Source organism: Anas acuta, chromosome Z (assembly GCF_963932015.1).
Source record: "Anas acuta chromosome Z, bAnaAcu1.1, whole genome shotgun sequence".
NCBI lineage: Eukaryota > Metazoa > Chordata > Aves > Anseriformes > Anatidae > Anas > Anas acuta.
The window spans coordinates 50,740,466-50,759,388 of record NC_089017.1 but is presented as its reverse complement, the minus strand read 5'-3'; the positions used below and the strand labels follow the sequence as shown (position 1 = coordinate 50,759,388).

Below are 18,923 nucleotides of genomic sequence, written 5' to 3'. Positions count from 1 at the left end.
CCATCTTCTTAATGAAACGAAGGCCCAAAGCACACAGAAAACTGTGCATGGATTAAAAATTTTTTGCTGATTCAGGGTATTATCCTTCAAGGGAAACTGTGCATGTGCAGTGTGATCAATGACATCTCAATGTAGGATCTGTCACCAAAGGGACTCTAACCATTCAAAAGAAAAATTAGTAGTTGTCATGTGAAATGGGAAAATTCATTAAATAAATAAATAAATAAATCCAAACAAATAACAACAAACAAAATAATAAATAAATAAACTTGGACATTTGCCCTTGACTTTTAACCTGAAAGAAGAGAGCTTTCTTTGTTAACTCCTGTACTAATGACTAAAGCAACATATGGACTCATGGGAATAGTACTTGACTTTCACTTATCAACAGGAGTTGATTAGAATCACAGAGTCATTGCATATCCTGAGTTGGAAGGAACCCACAAGAGTCATTGAGTCCAACTACACACAAAACCACCCCAAAATCAAACCATATGCCTGAGAGCGTTGTCCAAATGCTTCTTGAACTCTGGCAGCTTGGTGCCATGACCACTGCCCTGGGCAGCCTGTCCCAGTGCCCAAGCCCCCTCTGTGTGCAGACCCTTTCCCTAACCCCCAGCCTGACCCTCCCCTGTCCCAGCTCCATGCCGTTCCCTCGGGTCCTGTCGCTGTCCCCAGAGAGCAGAGCTCAGCGCCTGCCCCTCCGCTCCCCTCGTGAGGGAGCTGCAGGCCGCCATGAGGCCTGCCCTCAGCCTGCTCTGCCCTGGGCTGAGCACACCCAGGGACCTCAGCTGCTCCTCATATGTCTTTTCCTCTAGGGAACATTACTGTTGTTAACAGATTAAAAATCAACATATATCAAAATGAATTTATGCACACAACTCTAAACAGCAGCCTGGGAAGATATTTCTTAGCTGAATAAAACTATTTTCTTTACGTGACTTCTTACAAATGAGTAAGAAGGAAGGGAAATGAAGAAAAGGGAAGGATGAAAAAGAAAGACTATCTCTGTGAGTAATTAGGATCTTGAAGAGAGGAAGTTGGAAGCAAAAATAGAGGAATTTGACTAACATCTGCCCCCTTTAATGATGTTTAGGTTTTTAGATAGTTAATAAGAATTGAGTGCTTTCTGTAGCTAAGCAACTAGAATTGCTGGAATTTATTTGGTGTTCTCTTTTGTTTTGTTCCCTTACATCCTTTCTTACCTGAGCACTTTTAATATATCTCCAGCTAGGCAATGTGTAGCAGTTTGTATGACAGATTCTGTAAACAGAAAGGGATGCTAAATTCATGTATTCCTTTTACGTCTATTTAGGTGTGGTTTCATTATTAGAGGTTTTACTGATTCTGTGGATCATATTGATATCATTCAGGTAAATTATCTATTTATGTATCTATATTGACCTACAAAAGTTTTGCAACCAGCTCTAAGGACACCCTCTGAAAACTATTATGACTATTGTTCATCACCTATATATGATTCAAATTATTCATCGGTGTAAGCCACATAAGTTGTGTACCTAACACATAGCACGTTTCAAAATTCTTATCTTGGTCCTATCTCCTGCTTGCTGCAGGTAACTGCTTTATTCCAGAATTTCTGTGTAAGGTCTGTAACTGCCGGTTGAACAAAGTTGGTATGGTTTTCTATGGTTTTCCTTAAAATTAACAAATCCAGAAAAGTAATAAAAATCCTTCAACTATTAGGATTGGAATCATCCTTGGTAAAGGTTTGTTCTTGTTGTTGTTGCTGTTTTAATTAATTACCTTGATTTAAAAGTTATTCCCATTCTGACACTTGAACTGAAACTTCAGTCCATTGATCTTGCAGCATTCTTGTCTGTCACAAAAATATTCTTCTTTCAGCTGACTTAGGCAGATGTAAATGCTTCAATGAGCAAAAGAGTCTGATATAGCCTTTTTGTAGACCTGGAAGACATTTTATTGACCCAGCAGTTCCTGGTGTATCTTTTAAGATGCAGATCTAGGGGTGAAAAACATATATATATATATGTATGTGTATGTATGTATGTATTCTGCCTTCAGCCCCTGAGATTTTGGTGTACTTTCCTATGCTGCTTGAAAGACGGGCTGGTGGATATGCTTCATCTAGCCTTTGCTGCTTCTCAGAGTTGGTGCCCGTGGCACAATCCATGCGGTGAGCTGAAGGAGCAGCTCCAGGAAACCACAGCCATCCAGCTGAAGGGGCTGCCGGAGCACTGGCAGTCCACCCTCCAGCGAGCACAGAGGCGCGTGGCTTTGCTCACCCTTGAAGGGCAACCATGAGGTAAGCCATGGGCCCAAGAGGTCTCCAGCTGACTGACTGTGGCTCAGATGTTGGCCCTTGGCCAACACAGCTCTTCAAGCTTGACTTATCTCGACAGCTACTGGAACCACCTTGCTCGACTGCAACCAGGCAGCCACTCTCTCTCTTTCTAGTCTTCCCTCTCTTGATGGGCCAGCTGTGTTTTCGTGTTAACCTTGACTTCTTTCGCAGGGCGCTGAAGAAATGCCCGGCTCTGGCAGTGGCGGCAGCGGCAGCCCCGCAGAGGTGTGGCGGCGTGAAGGCGAGAGGCGTGTATCCGAGGGGCGGAGGGGAGGTGAAGCCGCTTCGCTTCCTCATTCCTGCGGGTGCCCGGCCTCGGAGGGAGCCCTGCTGCTGCGTGTGGCGCAGCGCCCACCCGCCGGCCCTTTGTCGCCCCTGCCCTGAACCCCGCCGGACTTCCACGATTGATATTTATTTATTTATTATTTATTTGTTTTTGTGAAGGAACACGAGCGGCTCCCCGACGAGACAGGCGGGGGGGAGGTCTGCCTCCAGCCGAGCCTTCCCAAGGACGCCCCGACACCGCCGGGGACTGCGCAGGCTGAGCGAGAAGCGCGCCCGGGGGGCTCCCGGGCCGCGACTTTCACAGCAAAAAAAAAACCTGGCGCAAACACAAAAATAAAATAAATTAAAAAAAAACAACAATAATAATAAAACCATGGCGTCCCTCCGGGCCGGGCCCTGCGCCCTGCAGCGGCCCCGTCCCCGTCCCCCGTCCGAGGAGGGGAGGCGCTGCGGCGGCCCCGGTGTCGGCGCTCAGGCCCTGCCGGCCGCGGCTCCTCCTCCCCGCCTTCCTCCCGCTCCTCCTCCTCCTCCTCCTCCTCCTCCTCCTCCTCCCGCTCGCTCCCAGGGCGCAGGGCTGACATCACGCCCGGGGTTTCCATCCGACCGCGGGAGGGGGAGGCTGAGCGGAGCGGCGGCGTGATGGCGGCGGGCGGCAGGACCTGAGGAGCGGCGGCGGAGCGGAGCCGGAGCCGGAGCCGGAGCCGAGCCGGAGCCGGAGCCGGAGCGGCGCCCAGCCCCGCTTCTCCCCGCGCCCCTCCCTGCCCGGAGCCGGGCCCCATTGTTCAGCCGGCCCAGGGCGGCCAGCGGGAGGAGCGGCGGCGGCGGCGCAGGCCCCGCCGCGGCCGCGGGAGCGGCTGGGACCCGGCGCTGCGGCGCGGAGCCGAGCTCCCCGCGGGGCGTAGCGCAGGCTCGGGCCGGGGCGAGGCCTGGCCTGGCCGCGCCGTGCCGGCTGCACGCAGGTAGGCAGCGGCCCCGCCATGGCTCCTCTGCCCCCCCCCTCGCCCCCCCGGTGTCCGGAGCGGGGTCGGCCGAGGGAGCGGGCAGGCCGGGGCGGGCAGCTCGGGGTCGAGCGGCGCCCGCGGGTTCCTGCGGGGGGAGCCCGTGCCGAGCCGGCCGGGCGGGCGGGCGGGCGGCGGAGCGCGGCCCTGGCGCTCCTGCGGCCATGGGGGGCGCCGGGGGAAGCGTGGAGGGGAGCGCAGCGGCGGCGGCCTCCGAGACGCCGCCGGGACCGGCACCCGCCGCCGGCAGCGGCGCCCGCGCAGACCGCGCCGCCGGCCCCGGGTCCGGGAGGGCGGCGGGGAGCGAGGCCTCCTCCGGGAGCAGGCGGCAGCAGGGCCCCGGCGCCCCTTCCCGAGCCCCTTCCCGAGCGTTCTGGGTCCGCCACCGCCTTTGTTCGGTGGCCCCGGGTGGCTGCGGCGCTGCTGCGTGAGCCCGGGGAATTTCCCGGCCCGCAGCGAGGCTGCCCCAATCCCCCCCCCCCCCCCCCTCCCCGCTCCCTCCTTCCCTCTCCCCGCCTCGCCCCCGTGAGCGGGGCCCCGAGCTGGGGCTGGGGCAGGCCGCGGAGGGCGCCGCGGGGCAGGGAGCCCGCAGGCGAGCCCCTGGTGGCTTCCAGGCCGCCGGAGCCGAGAGGTGCTGAGCCTTGTTGGTGATCCCCGGCAGCTCTGTGCCTGCAGCCGGTGCACCGGGAAGCCTAAACTTGCACCGGGTGCCTCTGATGCTGCAGCGATCTCGTATGTTCCGTCCGTGGGAGCTGGCTGGTTTGGTTTAGTTCAGTCTTTTTTTATTATTTTTATATTTTATTTTTTGTTTTTAACAGGGCAGTATTTATCTTCCTGCCTCTTCCCCCCCCCCCCCCCCCCCCCGCTGGATGTAAACACTGTGTGTGTGTGTGTGTGTGTGTGTGTGTATCTGGAAGTGCTTCCACTGCGGTTGTTGCCTGCACGAAATGCATCTTGCTGAGCAGATCTCAGCAGATCGTTTAACGTCTCTGTTCTTTACCTGTGTGTTTAGGGAGGCAGCTTTCCACAACAATTTACATCGAGTTTTTCCTGAAGTCAGAACTATGGCAAAAGTTATGCCACAAGGTGTGGTGCAGACACAACAGTAAACCATTCTTCTTGCCCTACAATGCTGAAGAGAGGTTCATTTCCATAACATTTCATGCTCTGCAGCTGGTGGTTCAGCAGAGCTGTCATCTTTATAGTAATGTCAATGAGAAGTTACATAAAGGAGCATAAGGGCCTGTATGCTGGGATCTGACTGCAGTTGGGCAAAAAAAGAGACAGGTCTTTCCCTTTGCGCATTTTGTGTATCTTGGTTCTTTCTGTATTTTTTTTAATTAAGTGCAGCTGATAAAAAGACCTGTTGAGAAGAATCATTTCTAATTTTCATAGACATCAGGAAAGATTTTGTTTTCAGATAAGAAACGGTGATAAACAACTAGGAATGAGTAACACAAAAAGCTATTTATCAGTTAAAAAGATATAATATCAAATGTGATAGATGCCCCCTTTCAGTATTAGTGTGGCACAGCAAGTTGTTTTTGATATTTTTTTCAGTTGAAAACCTCATTTCAAATTTTGTTAATATTTTTCTTTACCATTTTAGGTATTTGGGAAAAAAAAATCACGACTATCTGCGAAGAACAGTAGACCATACATATCACCCGGAAAACATACAGTACCAGGAAGTGGATTCTTGACATCCACCTTGTAATCTGAGTGGACTTTTATTTATCTTTTAAACTTCTTAATATTTACAATGAATGGGCACAGTGATGAAGAAAGTGTAAGAAACAGCAGTGGAGAGTCAAGGTAAGCACTCCTTTCAGTTATTCTTGGATGTGTACTCTCGTGTATTTTGTTTACTAAAACTGATTTACATTTGAACTTTGTGCCAAAGCTTCCTGGTTAGCAAGCAGACCAGACTTAGGAGGACTGGCCACGCTTAATCTGCATGTTATGTTCACATTGCTTCAACTACTAATTGTAATGATTATGCTGATAACTTATACAATAAAACTTAAGTAGAAAAAAAAAGCAGCGTCAGCATCCAACAGAACAGCCTTACACTTTTAAGGGAACAAAATGTTTAAAGTGTCAAAAGCTGAAACAGGATTGGACAGATAAAGTAAAGCTAGTGTCTGTGAAAGTGCAAGGAGCATATACATAATCTGTGTTGCATAAAACTTTAGCTAGACTGTCTCTAAAGCAGGAGTAATAGGCTGTTATTTTAGTTTTTGATATCTAGTACTTCATGAGGCTTCCTTTTCCATGGTGTTGTCAAAGCAGTGTAACTACAGAAAATGTGGACTATGTATTTGTTTTCCAAAGTGGAAGTCCAATTTTCCAGCTGTTTTTTAATCTGGAAAAAACAAACACACACAAACAAACAAAAAAGCCAGTCTTCTAATATGGAGTGATATTGAATAGTAGTCCTCTAGCGTGTGTGGAATGTTCACTTGGTTGGAATACCCTAGTTAGAACTTCCCTGTTACTGTGCAGGATGTCAGACAATTTGTAGGGGTGAAATTAGAAGTTCTCTTACTAGAACAATGTAAAGTTTAACAAGTGTCTCCTGCACTAAGAAGTTCAGATTTCTAAAACTGGAAATATGGTAAATGCTGGAGTTTTAAGACAACAAGGCAGACTTGATAATAAAAAGTGATTTTAGACTTCTCTTCTAAGAGATTGTTGTGACCTTGCTGTTAGCCTCGCCATTTGTGATTCTGCCCCTCTTTCTGATCATAGCCTGTTAGTTGATTCCTTAAGTCAAAGGTCATAAAGAAAACTGAGTTCTGTGGACATTATGGAAACATCCATTCAGGTAGGAGACAGAAATCTGAATTATTGCTTCAGGTGAAGGAATGCAAGAAGGAGGTAATTGCCCACTGTCAGCACTGGCTGGCCATTAAGCTTGCACACACCACAGTGAGTGGTGGAGTGGAAAGCAAGGGAAGAGAGAGAAGTGTTCAGGTGACGTTCAGCAGACACCTATGATCAGTAAAACTAGACAAACATCAATAACTTCTGGGTATTTTTACTTCAAGCTTTCTGTTGCATGAAGTAATGTTCTAGAAAGATGATAGCCTTTCTATGCTGTGAATAATTTGTACTCTCTAATACGTAGTTCTTGAAGATTTGTGCTTCTGGTAAAGATGATACTGTTCTAGTTAGTGGATTAATTTGTATTTTTTTTCTAGTACGTGGCAAAATAATGCTGGTTACTTTGAAAAATAAAATAAAACGAGCCTTGTCAGATGAGAAGGGGAACACGAACGAAAAAGATGGTGTGAGCAAGGTTGGTCTTCTGAGCTCTAAGACCTCAAACATTAATTTATCGGAGACAACTCTGATGAATTTTTGTGTAATTTGTTTACTATATGAAGCAGGCAGGCCACCTTGCCAAGGATAAGTAGTAAAACTACTTTATATTAAACTTTGCCTATAAATACCAAGGCTATTTAAAATCTGTAGCAATTCATAAGACTAAAACAAGTAACCATCATAAAAACCTCCCAGCAACTTTGTTGGAAGTAAATATCAGGAACGTTCCTGGTACTTGAAACCTGGTAGTTACAAGACTTAGTTTTTAAAGTTAAAGGTGCTACTGAATCCATCTTTAAAAATTGTAAATTTTTTTTTGTGAAAACTTTTTTTGTTGTTGTTGCTAGACTTGTATCAATTATTAATACTGCAGCCTGTTTCATGGGCATGTATTGGAAAGCCTCATCACGTTTGCTATGTATCATCAGGAAACTCTTGTTTTTGTAAATGAAAGATGAAAACTTAACACTTTAAGTGATGGAGCCCTTTTCTTTCTTCCCTATTTCCATTATTAAAATAATTATTGTAAAAAGAGTTTGCCACTTATGGGATAGCTTAAGCTGACTTCCCTCTGTTGTTTAGTATTTTTTTTGTGTGTGTGTTGTTGTTTTCTTTTTGTCATCTTCATAACTTTCCAGAGTTCTAAATATTTTTATTTTTGTAATAGAAAGGAAAATGCGTAAGTCAACTGCAACCTACTGCAAACAAATGCCCATCTGTAATCAGGGAAGTGTTGCTGTCTTTAACTTTTAAATCTGGAAGTGTGAATTCTACGGAATGGAAGATCAGTGGTAAAATAGTACAGGGCTTAGTGCATTTTCCTTAACTAAACTAGGGAGAGAAGCAAAATGAGAAAGCAATTGAGAATTGCTTCTGTGAAGAAACTGCAAAGATCAAAGTTTCAAGAATAGGTAGAAAGGAAGATGTGGAGGTGAATATAGTGATAATGCAAGCAGTAGCATTGGTGATAACTAACAAATGTTTAAAAGTTGTTTCGGTTTACAAATATGATACATACCACACTTGTAAAGTCCATTTGCCCCTCTTTGATGTCTCCTGTAAACTTGCATAGCTGTCATTCTGGTGTGACAACCCTGGTCACTGAAATACAGCTTGATCTGTGGGAGCTGCCAGCACTGCTTTGCAAAGTTAAGAATTGCACTGGATCCAGACTATTAACAAAGACACACAGGCCTCATGGATTTGTCTTGATACTGTTTTAAGGAAATACCTTGACTTGCAGGTGTGGAAAGCCTGTAGAACTGTCAGTATTAGGAGGGCTGGAGAAAGGACCAGCCATAAGCCTTATACATGTATTTCATACGTTGCCAGCATCATGGTAAGGAATGCTAGCTGTCTTCTGCTCCATGCGACTGGCAGTAAAGAGGATGCATTTCTGAAGCTGGTGAAAGAAACGGCTGATTTGCTATTCTCCTTCCCACTGCTGTATATATTCATCTGGTAGATGAGCAGAACACTTTCCGTTGTCGTAGGTACTGAGCCTGAATTTCTGTTTTGCTACAGGTGGCAAAATGCATCTCTCATGTTTTCATGGTTGAATAAGTTGGGCACTGTTTGGATTTTCCTTGCCTACGTTAGCAACCTGTGAAGCTATAAATCAGTTTCAGTTCTAGTACCAAACGTGATCAAGGTTGAGACTAAGATAAACACTATCATTTAATCTTATTGCTTGATGTTCTGATTTCTGTGTGATAATCACAGTAGAGTCTACTCTCCAGCTTCTTCTTCACTTGAAATTGCTAGTATGGAATATTTTAAGTAGCTCAAGGTAAAATATTACAGGTACTGTTCATTCAGTTAGCAGGTGAGTTTAGATGTAAAAACTTAATGGCAATTCTCTGAGAAGCTGAGTCTTAAAGTTAGGCAATGCATTTTTTTTGTGTAGTGTTCTTGAAAGCATTCTCATTGCAAACTTGAATACAAGTAAATGCATACTAGTTACCCAGTAATAAGAAAGCTTAATCAGCAAGGAAGGGCAGTTATACCTGAACAGCAAGACAAGCTCCAGGTAGAACAGGGACTGCGAAAGTGAAACATCGGTGTTAATTGAATAGTAATCTGATTTCCCGTCTCTTTGCTCTTCCTATGTTTCCTGTAGAACAAGGTATGGAGGACTTGGGCAGACCTTACTTCTTTGTAGGCTGAAAGTGATGTGCTCAGGGCAGCTTATCTGGAAGGTGGCTGGCTGGTGTGCAGTCCAGTAAGCAGCTGCTTACACCAAAGAATTTTACCGTTCTTTACGCATCGGAAAGCTTATGTTAACAGGAGATAGGGATTTCTGTCGGTTTAATTAGTTTCATGCATGTAGTAGTTCGTGGACCACAGAAGATCTGTAAGTAAAGACTAAAGACTTTGTCAACAGGTTTTAGATTGCTGTATAAATTCATACCTTCTCTGAAGATTGAACAGATAAATTAAAAACCACTGTTCCAGATTCTTACTTTTAAGAAATATAAGTTGGAGTTAAACAGATAATCCTCAGATGTGTTTGGAGAGATTTTTTTCCCCTCTTGCTCCTTTCCCTTTTTGTAGAAGTTTAATAGGTAATATTAAGAAAAATGTGTGTATATAGCAAGACAGAGTATGTAACTGCATGTAAAGATATACTTTAGTGCAGGAAAATTCTAAGATCAATAAAAATTCTCGAATGATAAAGCAAACTATTTGTAGAATTAACTGTGAAGGGCAAGCAGTAAGTGCTTCTCTTCTATTACCAGTAATATGCTCTTTGATTAGTAAGTTGCCATTCTATCAAGAATTATCTTTTGTGGAATAAAGCATACTAAAGCATGATAAGGTATCCCAATCTAAGTTAAACACTTTTTTTTTTCTTATCTTAAAAAGCTCAGACAGAATATATATCAAATACAAAGTGTTTTTTTTTTTTCCTTTTTTTTCTTTTCTGGAAACCTTTCCAGTTTAAAGAAGAAATTCTAAATTCACAGTACAGCTTTCACTGTGTATGTGGTGTAGAGTTGACATTAAGACCCCTGCAGAGCTTACTGTGTTGCAGTCATTGTCTAACCTAACTGGCCTGGAGAACCACTGATAGCTCGTCCTGCCTGTGAGGCATTCCCAGAACTCCTTTGTGCTCTTAATATTTCTGACTTAGAGAAAGGCTTGTGATGTGGTTCACAGAGAGGTGAAAGTTGGTGGATGGAGAATACAATTTTGATACCTTTACTTTGGGGAAAGTTTATAGTAGTGGCATGAGAGAGGCTGTGGGACTATGTACAAATAAAACGTATCTTTTATTATCCTTTGAGTTGTTGGCATTTGTCAGGAAATACAGTTGAGTTCAGGCTTCCTAGTGGCTGAGGACGGAAAATAATGTTTGATTGCCTGAACCTTGTACTTATTGTCCCTTTTGCTTTCTACTGGTATTGATGAATAAGGTAATTCTTTATGCATCTAAATCAGATTGAGTACAAGTGGTTTTGTGGTTGTTGTTTTGTTTTATTTTTTAAAATCTCTTAGATAACATTTCCCTGAAGAAACTTAAATGTGAACTTTAAGTTTTAAAACTTTGGCATTTAACATTACTTTTGCTCATTCTGATTGGGCTTTTTTATATCTAATTGCTTGTCTTCCTTCAACTTCTGGTTTATTTAAAAAAAAATAAATAAAATAAAATTGTCCACCAGCATCTCACATGTTTTTGGAAGATCCTGCAGAAATTCACTGAACTTTTTCAATGAATTCACGGAATTCATTTAACTTTTATTTTGCTTAAATTGATACTCTGTTTCCTGATGTTTTTAAAACAGAAGACTCTCTTAAGGAAGCTTAACCTAATGAGTGCACTCTAAATCAGCAGTGATAAATTGTTGTCTCTTGGGTCCATTGTTAACCTAGCCCTCACACAGAGGTCTGAATGCTCAGATAGTTCTCTTGCAGCATAATTTGTGTTGCTTTTCATCACAGGGCTTCCAAGTGCTGTTTGTGAATTAGCAGTCTTTGTTTCTCACTGTGCGTTCATATCAGATGGACCTTGTTTTAAGGGGTAAGCTAGTGAAGCTAAATGTAAGGGTATTGAAAAGATCTAATGACTCTGTGACACAATACTTGGTTTTAGTCTGTTTTGGTGTTAACGATTTGTCTTTTTAGGCCTGTTATCTCTCCAAAGCGTTCTCTAGTTTAATTTCACAGATATTTATGGGGTGGTTGAAAAATTAGCCGGTAAAAAACACGTGCAAAAATTACTCAGTCTTGTGCAAAAATTACTCAGTCTTGTACTTTGAGTAAGCTGTGTTGCTTTTTCTTGCAAAGTAGTTTGAAAATAAATAACTGCATTTAGGGATGCATTATTTCTTAAATATATTGGATGTACCTAGAGACAGTGTGTTTTGTTTTCATTCATTTGTTTGTTGTTTGCTTGTTTAGTGTTTTTAGAAACAAACAAAAATGTCACGGTGTCAGACTTCCACACCAAATCAGATTTGACATTGATACTATACAAATGCAGTTAGTTGACTCAAGGACTAGGGGTGAGAGAGGCTTCTTGACTATATATTTTGAAAAGTACACTTTATAAACTTGACCTTGTTTTGTCAGCATGCATGAAACTATACTTTTTCACACAGAAATTCTATCCTGAGACTACACTGTTCATTTTTAATGTATACGATTGCTACTGCAGGTTATTGCTATGTGTTCACTTTGTCGTCATTGCTGTGATTTGTTTGCATAGTAGAGAAGGAGTCTCACTCAAGCAATAACAAAAAGAACGTTATTATTGCTTTATTTATCACACCTGCTTCTATTTCATATTCCTATGATGCTCCAGTAACTGTTTTGTGCAACCCTGTGTATTGCTGTCTTTGTTTATTATTTTTTTTCAGTAGAACAAAGTACAGTGTATGTAATGAATGATTTCTTATTAAGGAATACCTTTTATCACGTGATGCTGTTTTCATTTTACTGTTGCCCCCACTCATCTATCACCAAGTAATACCTATAATTTGCTTGGAGCAAGGGGTAGAAGACTCTTAAATTTAAAAAAGAGATTTACAAAAGCAGGAATTTGGTTTTAAGTAGCGGAGCTAAGTGCCTGGAAGAGCACAAATGCTCTTCTGCAGTTAAAGTTAATGAATATTGTCTTTAGAGATTACATTAACAGAACCTCTGTTCTGTAGCTTCTGTTGCCTAACCCTGTTATTTTCCATGAACATATTATATTCTAGTCTTGATAGTGTTTTTAATTTCTGTTGATGTTTGTAGCTTGGAAGCGCCTTCCTGAGTAAAGAAGGTAGGAAAAAAAAACAAGTTAGACCACAGGATAGAGTTGGTTAGGAGGTCAGCAGTGCAAGACCAGAGCAAAGGGAAGTAGCATGTAGGGTGGGTTAGGGTAAACTGACAAACCCAGAAGAAAGTCAACTGAGAGTGAACCCTTGTATGCTGCCTTTCACTGATTATATGTGAGGTATGGATGATTTTTCTGTGGAAAGAGTTGAAAGAAGAAAGCAGGCTATGACTCTGGATTGTCCAGCAGAGTCTCTGTCTTCACCATATTCAGAAAGGGTAAGGAAAGGTCATCAGTGTTCTAATTTATGCTAGGTGCCTGAAGATAGCAGAGATTTCCTCCTATTTTCCAGTTTCATTTAGGCTTTTTTGGAAGAGGGGAAAAAAAAGGATACAGGTGCACGTGCAAAAAGCTGGTTGTGTTGTACCCAAACCCTTCTTTTATGCTACTTCAGGTGTCTACAGCATGGTGAGTATGGCGTTCTCTTTTGCATTTAGCTGAACTGTTTCCAATAAAAGCATATTAAGCAAATGCAATGACCCCGGACTGTACAGGAAGAAAAGGGGGCGAGAGAGAGGGCACTTGTGTTTCTTTTCAAGCAAGGGGAGTGCTGATGAGCAGAAAACCAGAACTGCTGTTTCTGAGATGTTATTTACATAACAGCATTAGGTAACAGGTAATTATAACAGTATTCTGAGTTGAGGAAATATTTCAGTGTTAATGTGTTAATGGTCCTTGTGTCCTATTCCTAGGGATTTGATACCAGAATCTCGGTAGTTAATGGTGTCAGTTCAGGTGATGAATTTTGTGGAGGTCAGCAGTGCTACTTTGCACTAATGAGCATTACTGATTGTGAGAAAAAATTAGAAAAATTATGGACACTGCTTAGACTACATCAGATAATATTTCACGCTCTTTAGTTAGAAGAAATTGCTAGTAGACCATGCCACAAGAAATGCAGGGAAAATTAAAGAAGCCCACAAATGTGGAAAGGAAAGTGACAAAGGTGTTATGAATACCTGACAGCTACTATCTGTCAGAACTTATATTTTAACATCCTTATTATAGAACCTAGGTCCTGTTTCTTCAGTGCAATTAAACTGGCTGTCATACAGATTATTATTATTATTTTTTTTTTAATGGAACATCAATTTTAAAGTCAAATTTAAAAGCGAAGAGAGTGAAATGCTTCTCAGTTGTTGCTTGTTAACTTCTGATGTTTTACAGAAAGTAAACATACTTTCTTTTTAGATTGTATCACCTCTCAGCCTTCTCTTCTCCAGGCTGAAGAGGCCCAGCTCTCTCAGCCTTTCCTCGTAAGAGAGATGCGCTGGTGTCCTAATCATCGTTAGAGTCCTCCACTGGACTGTCTCCAGCAGCTCCATGTCTGTCTTGTACTGGGGAGCTCAGAACTCGACAGACTCCAGATGTGGCCTCACCAGGGCTGAGTAGAGTGGGAGGATTACATCTCAAACTGCTGGCAACAGCCTTCCTAATGCACCCCACTATATCATCACATAGTAATGGAAACATTTCCAGACGTTTGTATTCAAAATGCTCTCTATAGCATCAGTTCCTTTCAAAAAGCAGCTGCTTTTTCACTTACTGTTAGAATTTCACCTTTACCCTGAAGGGATACACAAGTGTTACATTCTTCAAAGATTTTGCTTGTTAGCACAGTACTGGTGACCGCTCATTATACAACAAACAAACTAGCCTAAATTCATCACACTTAAGCACTTTCCCATCAGCTAGTGAAGCTTTCTGTGATACAAAAGATTTTTTATGGTCAGTTCCCACCTCATTACAAAGTGTTGTAATGTCTTGTTTTCATTGAATTAACCACATTAATGGCATCCTTCAGCACTTTGTGCAGTTCTAGCTCCAAATTCTTTGTTGTGATGGCTTGCCTGTAATTGATAAAGGGGATGATTTTCATGTGTGGTACTATCTCTGTAACCCTTATTATAACCCCCAAATCCTTGTTTTATTCCAGTCAAAGCAGCCACTCCGTCAGTGGTTACATTAGCACAGTTTTTCCATTATTTTTATTAAGGAGTTCATTTACTTTTGAGAACACATCTTCTGTGGTACATCCTTCCTTTAGTAGTTCTCAAAAAAAGTAGTTAATGTATTTCATCACTGAAACAGAATCCATGAGATGAGATGTTAGAAACATCTATACTTTCATCCAGACATCTAGCAAACTTGCACTCTGTATAATTCATTCCAATGTTTGTGTCTTCAAATCTTCATGATTATTTTCTATGCATCTTTCAGCAGTATCTACTGACAAAGGAATGCATGTTAGTTTGTCACCATATTGCTTTCTGTGCATTATTTCAGCAAGTTTTACAGCAGCAGGAAGTAAATGACCCAATAGTCTGTGGCTTTTAGTATTTCACTGTTAAACAAGGAACCTTAAAAGAGGCCTTCTGAATGTTTATCATGAGATTTAGTGAAATTTTGTGAAGTACAGGGTTGAGAATGGAATCACAGTCATAGAATGGTTTGGGTTGGAAGGGACCTTAAAGAGCACCTAGTTCCAAACCTCTGCCATGGACAGGGACACCTCCCACTAGACCAGGCTGTTCAAAGCCCCGTCCAGCCTGGCCCCTCTTTCCTCCATGGTTTTGTCCCATGGTTCTCTAGCAAGCATGTCTCATCGCTTTTCAAGTATTGCATCACTTGAAAAGTGACTGAAAAAGTCACGGTGGTTTGTTCTGGTAGTTTTTTGCTCTAGTAGTTTTTAAACATCTTGCTAATTGTGATGGCTTCACAATATCATTAGGTAATATCTCAAGACATTCTATACACTTGTGGTGAGGTTTGTTGTTAATGATAGTTGACGTAAATACATATTTGAGATAGTTCTCTTGATAATTTTGGCTTTTCCTTTTGGCTAACTTCTGGTCAGATCTGATTAGACTGTCATTGTTTTTTACCTTGCAATGTGATTGACTTAAAGAAGTGTTGTCTCTGTCATTTTCTTCTTGTTCACTTGTCCTTAAAGTATTATCTATCATCAGTCCATTATTCTTTTCCAGGAACTCTTAAGTCACTTCTTCATTTTGTAAGGCTTGGTTTGGTTAGAACTGTGTAATATAATCCATAAATCCACTTAACCAGGTGCACGTAGACTGCATTATGTGCATACACAGAAGGCAAATGAAAGTGAAGGCCACCTCTGTCATCCCTCTGTATCATGGAGCACATACTCTTCCTCAGGACACCTCAAACCAGTGTATGTGACCCTCTGACATACAGACTTAGTGAAGTCAGTGAACCAGTGGCAATCTATATATTAAATATTTGTAAAACTTAAATATTTTTTCTTTCTTTAGATGAAAAAGAAGTAGGAGTTCCGGCATTTTCTTTGTGTGTTCCCGTGGATTGTCTTGAGCACCCCTTGGGTTGTGTATGCACTGCTTTGGAGGCCGCTGCCTCAGTGTGCTTCTAGTTATATTTTGACAGTGTAGTGTCAGCATGGTTTATCTTCATTGCATATGCAATTCTACTTAATGCAGAACTTACTCGTGTATTACGCCATTCCCTACCTCCTTTGCAAAAGAGAACTTGATGGGTTTGGGTTATTGTACTGTCTTCACAGAGGTTCATAGAGGCACCTCCAAGTCAAAATTATACTGAAGCTCAGGGTTGAAATGGATAATTTTTTGCAGTGAGAGTATGAAATGAAATGAACGTTTATTGATAGCCTTCAGAGCCTACAATTTATACTTGTCCTGTGGCTAGTAAACAGTTTAAGTTCTCTGTACATCGGTAGAAAAAGTCACATCTATTCATCTCACCCTTTTTTTTTTTAATGTGTGGTAGTTGCATCACGACCTCTGGGAATATGTGGTGCACATGAGGAATTGTTATAGTGTATTTTCACACATCTGCATTAATTTGGATGACTAGAGTTGAAGTAAACTCTGAAGCTCTGCACACTATACCCTAGTCTTACGTGCTTGAACTCCCATAGTGCTTTTTACTAGTCAATCCAGAATTTTTTAAAAAAATGTGTATGAATACTTCCATACCATTTTAAGATTTGATAAATGCTTTACCAAGTCATTACTAGTTTTAAAAGAGCAAATTGCAATCTTTTCCCTAATTTAAAATTACTTGCTGGTAGTCACTTTGTCTTTTCCCATCTCCTTGTTGTATTGTCTTAAATTTTTGTTTATTTTTATTCCACTGTGTTTAATAAAATGCTACAGCCTTTTATCTTATCTTACTGTTTTTCTCTGTTCTATGTACCAATGAGTCACTGGTGATCCTGCATTGTCATTCGTGCATGGTATCATTAGCAAAGCTCTAAATCACTTGTTATGAACCTTATTATTTGTTCTTCTTTCTTGTAACCTCCTTTCTTCTTCTACTCATCCTTTTGTTTCAAGCTGTAAATCTCTTACTGTCATATATTATTAGTAAATAGGTTGAATATTGACTTAAAGATTTTTACTCATCAGGTAGTTACTATTGCAACTGAGTCATACTGGGTTGCTCATGTCAATATCAAATCAGTTTATTGTGAGAGGCAGGGTTTATGAGAGAACTCTTAGTCTGCCGGTCCTGCTAATAAGCTTCAATGGAATTCATTCTTAGACAACTCTGGAACCTGTTGATTTTTTTTTTTTTTTTTTTTTAACTTAACAGAGTAACAGAGAGCTTAAGTGATATTTAGTTGATCTTTTCATAAGGAAACAATTTGGATTTTTTTTTTTAATATCTCACTACAGAGCAACTAGCAGTATCTGTGAGACTTTTTTTATTCTCACAGTCCCTTTATTTTTGAACTTGCCACGTGCTTATCACAGAGAACATCAAATTACCCATCAGCTAATTTCCCATCAGCTGTGAATCTGACTGACATAATTTTTTCTTACTTATCTAAATCAAGTGGATATATATTTTTCCTTTGACCTCTCCACTGTTACACCGTGTAGTGGAATTACACGTTTTTCACAATGTTGGCAAGTTGTTTGGCCATAGATGGCTTATTCTAGAAACAAATTCCTCCATGGAACCTTAGAATAGAGGTACATTATTTTGATTGCCTTTGGCTCTATGTGCTTTGGAACCTGTGGTTAGAACTTTGTTACTTTGTATGATATATTTTACCACTCTTTGGAAAGCTGACTTGATTGTCATCCTTGTGGCATAGTGTTTCGCATCTTTCTTAAATAGGGTAATCTACCTTATTATTGCTCTCCATGTGAAAATTGTGAGCAATCTTTGTCCTGCATTGAGGTATTTGATTTCCTTCCTCTCTTCCAAGACTATGTGGAATTTGCACATTTTTGTTGGCTTTTTGTCATGTACTTGTCCACCTGGTATTTACTCGTCTCTCAAGGTTTCTGTTTTCTCTATTTTCTTCTGTTTCTCTTCATTTGTAGTTAGTGCTAATGTCTGCAGTTCTTGTTACGTGTACTTACAGCATCTCACTACGCTGTTGTTTTACAATCATAGAATCATGGAATGGTTTTGGTTGGAAGGAACCTTAAAGACCACCTAGTTTCAACCCCACTGCCATGGGCAGGGACGCCTCCCACCAGACCAGGTTGCCCAAAGCCCCATCCAGCCTGTCCTTAAACACTTCCAGAGATGGAGCATCCACAGCTTCTCTGGGCAACCTGTGCCAGTGCCTCACCACCCTTCGAGTGAAGAATTTCTTCTTGATATCTAATCCAAACCTGTTATCTTTTTAGTTTAAAAACGTTACTCCTTGTCCTGTCACTACACCCCCTGACAAATGAGTCCCTCCTCAGCATTCCTGAGGGACACCCTTTAAGTACTGGGAGGCCACTCTAAGGTCTCCCCAGAGCCTTCTCTTCTCCTGGCTGAACAACCCCAACTCTCTCAGCATCTTTTCATAGGAAAGGTGCTCCAGCCTTTTGATCATCCTTGTGGCCCTCCTCTGGACCTGCTCTAACAGGTCGAGGACACAAAGCTGCAGAAGTTTGTAATAAAGTAGCATGCTTGTAATACTGTAATTTAATGTAGTTTACCCAGCATTAAAGGTAAGATAATATTTGTGTACAAGAACAGTATTCTATTTAAACTCTCTTCAGTAAATCATGGTAGACTGCCCTTAATTTCTGGTAAACAGTTTAAACTCTGGTCATCTTCTGTAGAGGCAGCCTTGCTTTAGTTTGCAGGTCAGGTTAGAATTAAAGCACCATCCTGGAAATCCACTTTCTATGATAGGAAAGGGAAGTTTGGGAGTAGCTTTGTAGCTTCACAGTTTTCTCCTCCACAAGTGTGAGGAAGCCCAGAAGCATTGGATTTCTCCATATCCAACCCCCTTTTCAGAACCAGGAAGCTTCACCATGGTTTGTTTCTTTTTGTATCAAAGCGGGTAGGTGCAGATGGCTGTTTGAGGTATACCCATTCCCAGGTGACTGTCAGCCAGGTAAATTACTCTGACAGAAATAGGGGTAGATTTTGATACCGGCTTTTATCATTTCGGATTTCGGCAATGTCCTTACAGGGCTTTTCCAATGCTTGCAGTTAATGTGTACATAAAATGAAATAATTTTCTCTGTGGTGATATGATTACAATATTTTTCCTCATGATATCTTTTAAATACAGTAATATTAACCTGATTAAAGTTTTAGCTTGGCACCTTTATGAAGTTGTTTTAAAAAAAGTTTTTATGTTTTGGAATGGTCATAAAATAAATATTGAAATATTGTGATTTCAAAGTATGTTAAATCT

At 41.6% G+C, this 18,923-nt stretch overlaps 1 protein-coding gene across 2 annotated transcripts in view; it reads left to right on the top strand.

Moving 5' to 3' along the window:
• The first annotated feature begins 3,123 nt into the window (after positions 1–3,123).
• The window catches only part of CHD1 (chromodomain helicase DNA binding protein 1), a 51,954-nt gene continuing 36,154 nt past the window's right edge, over positions 3,124–18,923 (top strand). For both annotated transcript variants that reach the window (XM_068666433.1, XM_068666432.1), the window contains exons 1-2: positions 3,124–3,570; positions 5,219–5,424. In XM_068666433.1, coding sequence (XP_068522534.1) covers positions 5,372–5,424 — 53 coding nt within the window. In that variant the 5' untranslated portion in view covers positions 3,124–3,570; positions 5,219–5,371. The remainder of the gene's footprint in view (positions 3,571–5,218; positions 5,425–18,923) is intronic.